This window comes from Callorhinus ursinus, unplaced genomic scaffold (genome assembly GCF_003265705.2).
Source record: "Callorhinus ursinus isolate GAN/ISIS: 27379988/994484 unplaced genomic scaffold, GSC_fseal_2.0 scaffold20, whole genome shotgun sequence".
In the NCBI taxonomy this organism is placed as follows: Eukaryota; Metazoa; Chordata; class Mammalia; order Carnivora; family Otariidae; genus Callorhinus; species Callorhinus ursinus.
This window is the reverse complement of record NW_027397082.1, coordinates 17724009-17732090: the sequence shown is the minus strand read 5'-3', so window position 1 is coordinate 17732090 and position 8082 is coordinate 17724009. Positions and strand designations below refer to the sequence as shown.

The following is an 8082-nucleotide window of genomic DNA, read 5'->3' as shown; positions in this document are numbered from 1 at the left end:
CACACACACACACACACACACACACACACACACACACACACACACACCACTTACACAGACTCCTTTTCCCCACGTCTTTTCAGTCATAACTGGTGCAGTAGTCATTACTGGGCCTGCGTCAGACGAGAAGCAAAGGTCCTGTTTTACCACTGAGGCTGTCAGAGCTGCTCATCATCATTACTATTATCCCATGTGTTTTTATGGCCCTTGTACTTTAATTCATTATTCAATCATTTATTCATTCAGTAAACCCTTAATCCAGTGGTTCTCAAAATTTGGCAAGCCTCCGAATTTCTGGAGGGCTTATTAAAACACAGATCTCTGAACCCTACTCCCAGTTTTTTATTTAATAGGTATGAGGTTGACCTGAGAATTTGCAGTTGTGACAAACTCCTACTTGAGGCTGAGACTCTTCTGTGTTAGTAACCGTAGGGAGACATAATCCTTGCTGTCAACAGGGAATCTCCTAGCAGAGAGAGGAGATAAGACAAGATGCCCCACTGGTGAGACAAAGTAGAGAGTGGAATGTATGTGCCAGAACTTTGGCTAGGCAGGGTTCAGGCAGGCTACATGGAAGAGGTGGCATTTGGAGTGGGCCCTGAAGGGTGGATAGGATTTAAACACAGGAAGAAGGATAAAATGGTTTCTCAGGCAGGGGAATGCCATAGGCCAGGGCCCCATGGGAAAGAACAGAGTATGCATGCCATTGTTGACCTTTCCCCAGGGTCTGTGGGGCTTGTCTGGGAAGGAATGGGAGATGAGGGTGCTAATGTGCTTGGAACTCTGCTACATGCGAGACACCGAGGAAGATCTTCATGCACATAGTCTCCTTTCTCCCCAAGAACAAACCTGCGAGGTATCTATATCACCCCCATGTGTCAGGACCCAGGGTGTAAAGGAACTGTTCAGCTGGATGCAGCTGACTGGTAGGGTCAGTGTGCCTCACTCCAAAGCAACCCCCTCCAGAACTCTGTGTGCCGGACTGGAGGGGTGATGGGCCCCGGTTGTGGAGGGTCTTTATTGTGCATGTTTGATTTCCATCTGAGGATGCCCTTCATGGAACAGGCAGAGCAAAGAAGAAAACCAAAATCGAGAGAGGCTACCAATATGCTCAAGGCCAAAGATCCTGAACCTGGATCTCCCGATTCTCATCCCAGGACTCTTTCCACTCACCATGCTACATTGTCCAGGGAGAGGTCGGAGCTGGGAATTTCTGCTCCTGAGATAATTTGAGGGACCTTCACTCGGGCATCGGTTTTCCCTTGTTTGGGCTTTAGTTGGGGAGAAGGGAGTATTTCTGGGCAGTGGAATTCCCCTGAAGTGACACGAAACAGACTATGACCAAATTCATTTAAGACTGCCCAGCTTGTTTCTTACCTGCTAACTTTTTCTTTTTAGTTTATCTTAAGATGTCCATTGTTGAACTGCTCATAATGGAAGCCCGGAGTATTTGCCACCCTTAGCAGAGTAGAGAGTGGGAAGCTGGGGCCTTCTAAGCTGAGATTGGACCCCTGCTCCTAGAGATCCAGCTTCTGGACAAAGACTGGTTGATCAGTAGCACTCGGGCTGGTTTTCCAATGAATTTAGCCAAGAACAGAACCTAGAAACAGACTTTGGACTTGTTCCTCACCCTTGCTTTTTTATGGAGTATTTTTGGGGGGAATTAAAAGAGAAATGGAAAGAAAACCCTTCCCATCTGTTGTCACACCTGTAACAACGATAGTAATAACAATCTAGAGAACTTATTATATGCCAGGCATGGTTCTGAGTATTAATTCGTTTAGTCCTCACAGCGACTAGTAAGGTAGGTCATTATTCTCCCCATTTTACAGATGAGGGCAAAATGACCAAGATCACAAAGCTAGGCAGTGGTTTTGTGAGCTGTGATTTAAACCCAGATCACTGCCTCTTCTCTTTGGTAACTACAGTCGTGCTTCTACGAAACTTGTCCAGTCTTTGAGATGAACTTGTAAGCCTTCCGAGGTCTTCTTTGCCCAAATTCAGGCCTTTTCCACAGTGGCTGTGGTAGGAGCTCCTGCTGAGAGCTACAAGTGGCCAGGGAGGTCACCCGCCATCCTGTGGGGTAGAAGGAGAGCTAATTTACAGTGTGCTTTGGCTTCCTAATGAGGAATTTCCTGCCCATTTGGGGAGTGGTATTTTCCCGAGTTTATAGTGAGCTCAGGGCACATGACTCAGTTCCTACGTTGGACTGTGATTGTTTTTCAAAACATGTTTTCTGTTTTGCTTAGCATGACAAATGCTCCCCACCATGAGGTCACAATTTTCAAAGTTGTCATTGGGGAATATAATCTCTGGGTAGGTGTGTGTTTGGGGAGGAGGGCGTGCTTTTGTGTGTCTCTTTCATTAGGTTTTTCGTTTTTAAACTTAGTTCCTTGTTTGTGAGATCTAGTGAAAAGATCAAAAGTTTGTACAAGTCCATAGGGACTAGTGTGGATATTCTTCCTTTTAAACTTGGTGGGACATTACTTTGACTAAAATGGCTCCCAAGAGAGTCCATTTTGTGAGGGCCAGACAGGAATGCCTTCTGCCTTCCCACATTAACTCCATCAAGTGGGACCAGCTCATTAAGGGTCTTTTCTGGGCCTGTGCTACCACTTCATCTTGCCACTAGACCCATTCTGCTTCCAAGTTAGTTTTCCCTCAGTTTTGATCCACACAAATAATCTTTTGTCATACTGTATTAGAAATGAAGAAATTACGGGACACCTGGGTGGCTCAGTGGGTTAATAAGCATCTGCCTTCGGCTCAGGTCATGATCTCAGGGTCCTGGGATCAAGTCCCACATCAGGCTCCTTGCTCAGTGGCGCTCTTTCTCTCTGACAAATAAATAAATAAAATCTTAAAAAAAAAAAAAGAAATGAAGAAATTAGGGGCACCTGACTGGCTCAGTTGGAAGAGCATGTGACCCTTGATCGAAGGGTCGTGAGTTTGAGCCCCACTTTGGGTGTAGAGATTAGATTATTTAAATAAATAAATAAATGAAAACTTAAAAAAAAAAAAGAAATGAAGAAATTAGAACTCAGTTTGAGACCTAGATAAATATAACATTATACAACTGGTACATAGTAGGGAGAGTTTTTCTACCCATAGTACTACGTTAAAAGAAGTAGGGTGGTAGAATTTTGATGAACATGTGAGTTATTTGGTGCTCGCTTAGATATGACTAAGGCAGTTTTGGCAAGGGTGTGTGTTCCAGTTGATTCATTTCTTCCCCCAATCTCCTTCTGCCCTGCCTAATTTTTCCTTTAAAATTAAAAAAAAAAAAAAACAAAAAACTCTCTTTTTCTATTATGCTTCCAGTTCAGTGAATCGCAGCCTTTTTTTCTGGATCAAGGATTCCCTTAAGAATCTAATGGACGCTTCAATCCTTTTCCCCAGAAAAGCCTATAAAGACGCTGCGTCAGTCAGGATAGGCTATATAGGTCATGCTTAGTAACAAAAAAGTCCAACCTAGTGGCCTACAACAACATGTTTACTTCTCACACTCTATGTCTATTGTGGGTTGGTTGGGAGCTTGGTTCCCACTTCTTCATCCTGAGGCCAGACTGATTCTGAAGTCACTGTCTGGAATGTTACTGTCACATTGGGAGGAGGACTAAAGGAAGGAAGGTCTTATGTATAACAAGAGATGTCCTGACCTCTAAGTGACAGAAGTCACTTCCAACCTTTGTTCATTAGTTAAAACCAGTCCCAAAGCCTTGCCCAATCATAAGGGGGCCATGAAGTTCAAGCCTACCCAAATGCCCAGAAGGGGAAAACCAGAAATATGTGGCCAACATGAAAACCAGTACCTGAGATTTTTCTTATTAAAAGCGTGTGTTAAAAAAATAAAGTCCTGCCTGGCTGTCTCAGTCAGGAGAGCAATGGGACTCTCAATCCCCGGGTTGTGAGTTTGAGCCCCACGTTGGGGGTAGAATTTACTTAAAAACAAGAAGAAAAACAAACAAACAACAACAACAACAAAACATTAAAAAAAGAAAATAAAATCATGTTATAAAATAAGAAATATTGCCCCTGGATCATTTATACTTCAGCATAAAGGTTAAAAGTTGGTTAACCTTTAGGTAAGAAACTACTGAAAAAATGACTTGGGTGGTGAAAACTAGTCAAGTCAGATGCAGTTATCTCATGCGAGAATGTGCTTTTAGAATTAGAACACAACACAGAAGTACAGAGGATTGTGAGATTATGCTGGGCAAGTGAAAGGCAGTAATGTGGAAGAGTGGCTAGTCCAGAACGGCTTAGACAGGACTCTCAAATACGTCTGGAGCCGGGCCCCTGAGCAGAATGCAGTATGCTTATCTGTGCTGCCTGCCTCGCCAACGCAGGACCCCCCCCCCTCCGGAGGCTGGCACTGAGGCTTTTACAGGACAGCATCAGGGAGCCACTTCGCTCCCAGAGCTCCCTTCTGGCCTCGCACCACCTCTGAAGGCTCCTGTGACAGTATATATCTGGTCTTCAGTCAGCCAGCAGCCGTAGGGGAGAAATGTAAGTGGAATTAAGCAAAGGTCCGCAGTGACTCTGGGAAGGACCACAAGGGAGACCTCTGACTTCAACTTATGTGTATGTTCTTTGGGCAGATCTTTTTTTTTTAAATTTTTTTAAAGATTTTATTTATTTATTTGACACAGAGAGACACAGCGAGAGATCCACAAGCAGGGGGAGTGGGAGAGGGAGAAGCAGGCCTCCCGCTGAGCAGGGAGCCCGATGCGGGGGCTCGATCCCAGGACCCTGGGATCATGACCCGAGCCGAAGGCAGACGCTCAACGACTGAGCCGCCCAGATGCCCCATGGGCAGATCTTATTATTTATTTTTTTCAAGATTTTATCTTTAAGTCGCCTCTGCACCCTCCGTGGGTCTCAAACCCACAACCCTGAGATCTAGCGTCTGCCAAGGGGATAAAGGGACAAAATGCTTAGCCCACTGTCCTCCACCTCTTCTCTTGTTGTCAGGCCTCAGCAGAAGGTTCCACTGCACACCGACACGGGCTGAAAGCCGTTAGGAGCCATCCAGTGGTGTTGCCAGCCCCCCAGGGCCAGGCGGCTGTCCCATCTCACTCTGGAGAGGTGGCTTTGTGGGGAGATGCAGCAGGGTCACCCCTGGGGGACAGAAAGGGCCTTTGCCTGGCCACACCCTAAATGTCAGTACGATCTTTTAGAACATGATATCCTGGCACGAATAGAAAAAAAAAAATCAGAGGTTTATTCATATACAGGTCTGTGTGGGGGAAAGGTTGTTTTGTTTTGTTTTTTTAAGTAGGTTTTACATCCAGTGTGGGACTTGAACTCATAGCCCCAAGATCAAGAGTTGCATGCTCTACCGACTGAGCCAGCCAGGCGCCCTGGGGCTTTTTTTTTTTTTTTTTAAACTATCTTAACTCATTCTGACAAGAGACATGTGGAAATATTTAAATTCTAAACACAAATTTATATTGCAAAGTAGGTAATAAAAAATACATGTAGCATTGGTAATGGAAAAAAATTGAAGTTATTCAGGAATAGAGAACAAATGAAAAATCATCTTTTCTCACTTAATAACAACTCACCTTAAAATTATTCCTCAGATAAGTTTTTCATTGAGAAAAAAGTATTTTTTTTTTTTTAAGCAGAATTGCTCATTGATTTAAAAAAAAATTGTAAAGGATTTTCTGCTTACAACTGAAGATTGGAGAGGGGGTCTTCTATTGGGGTTTGTCAAGATTCTCTGAGTATGATCCAAGAACATAGTGGGAAATGAGAAGAATAATCTGCCTGGAGAAGAGAGGGCTATAGGCCTTCTCCCCTGTTCCCTTACCTACCCCTCCCTGGAGCAAGAAGGAAGAAGGGAAGGCTGCTAATGGTCCTGAGTCTAATAAAATCACAGGCCAAAGGGAGGTGGGAGTGTTATTTGCAACTGTAGGAGATGGAATTGTACCAGATTATATCAAGAGCGGAGGAAGTCATTTACACTCTGTAGGGAAGAGATGGACCTGAGGCAATTAGAATTTTCCCCCCTGTAACTTTAGTGACTCTTGCAGTATACCAGTGTACATGATAGAGAAGCGCCCATGGTCTTTTTGGTGATATCAAGAGAACCCTGAGAATTCCTTTATCAGGCGGCCCCTTGCATTTGCTGATATGCTGGGATTTTGAGGGGCCCTTTGCTTTTGGTGAGCAGCCTGGTATAGCAGCGAAAAGTGAGGCTGGGAACTGGCCTTAAGGCCTTGAGCAGGGCTTGGGGGTGGGTTGGGAGATGGGTAACAAGAAAGCCGGAAGCATTTTTCTCAGAGATCCCTTAAGAGCGGACGAGGACACTGTCCTAAAAGGTGAGCATATTTAATGCCCGCCAAACCCGAAGCATAGCACCGGTGGTGCTGGAGGGGGGCCTCCTGCCCTCTCCCATCCCATCTTTCACTCTGGCACAAACGCTGACAGTAACTGAACACAGGTTCCAAATGTGAATTCACCAGGTGAGGCCTGACAGTGCTGCTTCAACCAGGTGGGCGCTGTCTGGGGACCCCGTGTTGGGAAAGCCTGGGGGGGGCCCCCCCAGCTGGTGTTCACCATGCATGTATGCCTCTCTGCCTTGCCTCCCTGCCCGCAGGGTTCTGGCTGGTGTGGACCATCATCATCATCCTGAGCTGCTGCTGTGTGTGCCACCACCGCCGAGCCAAGCATCGCCTTCAGGCCCAGCAGCGGCAGCATGAAATCAACCTGATAGCCTACCGAGAAGCCCACAATTACTCAGCGCTGCCATTTTATTTCAGTACGTACACCCTAAGCCACCAGACCCCACCCTCGGGAGCCCAGAACCCAGACTGTGGGCCCCTGGGGGCCCCCTTGCCCAGCATAGTGCAGAATCTCACAGGTATGGGGATAAGGGGGCACTCACCTTTAGCAGACAGGAGCAGGTGCTGTGGATGCAGCGCCCTAGAGCCACTGGGCCATTCCAGACCCACATTGACTGGGTTCTGACCGGGTGTCTGATCCTTTAGCAGATGATTTTCTTAAGGCAGGTAGTCAGAGGGTGTATGATGTGCGTGAATCAGGATTTAGATGGCTGTGGCCTGAAATCCTCCCATTTTGCTTAGTGCCCTGTGATATCCCTGAGCAAAGGCTGCCACGAAAGGGGCACGTGGGAGGGCACGTGGTGGGGGCTAACACTGGGACCTTCTGAGAACCAAGAAACTTCACTGAAGGACATTCACCTGACTTCCCTGGGGGATCCTTACACATGACCCTCAAAGGGTCCCTGGAGGCCCAGCTTGTCCAAAACCATTCTACAGTGTGTTCTACAGAATAAAGTGCTCACAGGTCTGGAATTCCCCATCTAGAAGGGTTAAGTGTTTAGCACAGTGCCTGGCATATAGTAAGTGCTCAATAAATGCTAGCAGTTATTGTTAAAACCAGACCATCTGTGCCTTGAGACATTCAGCACATTCAAAATCTGACTTACCTGGCACGTTGACAATAAGCCTTGGTCGGCAGGCCCTTCACCCTTCGCTGGTAACCCACCCACTCCTGATCTGAGTCAGGAGGAGGTTCGGTTTGTCTTTCCAGACCACCTCCAGCCGCTCAAATTTCTAACCTCCCAGGAAAAGGCCCTTTTCATGGTCCAAACATCTGGAAGGGGGCGTGGTGGCAAGAAAAACGGGGTCAGGAAGTCTTAAATTAGGGTCCCTGACCCTGAGGCCTATGGGATGTAGACCGAGGACACAGTCTGAGCAAGAAACTTGAGACTCGGGGGCATGTGGAAACAGATACGCTCTGGGCAGAAATGATCTCTTGGCCATCCCCCACATTTGCCTAACCCTCTGCCTTAACTCCAGACTGGCAGGAGTCCTGCCTGTGAAGCAGGTTCAGGGGCTCTCAGATTTCAAGAAGCCAGATTAGGTCACTCCCAGTCTGTCCCTCTTTTCCTCTGCAAAAGTGCCACGCCCCTCCGCCCTGCCCACAATCCAGAGCTGTAGCCGGCCCTCGGTGGGTATGCTGGGGGTGGGAAGAGGCATATGTTGAGTGCGAGCTTTGCAGTCTGTCCTCGAACAGTTGCCAGTGCGGTAATTTCTCCTCCCTGCCTCCCCG

The 8082-nt window shown here is 46.8% G+C and overlaps 2 protein-coding genes across 4 annotated transcripts in view; one reads left to right on the top strand and one right to left on the bottom strand.

Annotated features, from left to right (window-relative positions):
• ARL3 (ARF like GTPase 3) overlaps positions 1–8078 on the bottom strand; it is a 115433-nt gene extending 107355 nt beyond the window's left edge. The window contains exon 1 of the mRNA XM_073904261.1: positions 8074–8078. The gene's annotated coding sequence lies outside the window, so the exon portion shown is untranslated. The remainder of the gene's footprint in view (positions 1–8073) is intronic.
• Positions 1–8082, top strand: part of WBP1L (WW domain binding protein 1 like) — a 56475-nt gene that overhangs the window by 44688 nt on the left and 3705 nt on the right. For all 3 annotated transcript variants that reach the window (XM_025881095.2, XM_073904256.1, XM_025881096.1), the window contains exon 3: positions 6605–6766. In XM_025881095.2, the coding sequence (XP_025736880.1) occupies positions 6605–6766 (162 nt within the window). The remainder of the gene's footprint in view (positions 1–6604; positions 6767–8082) is intronic.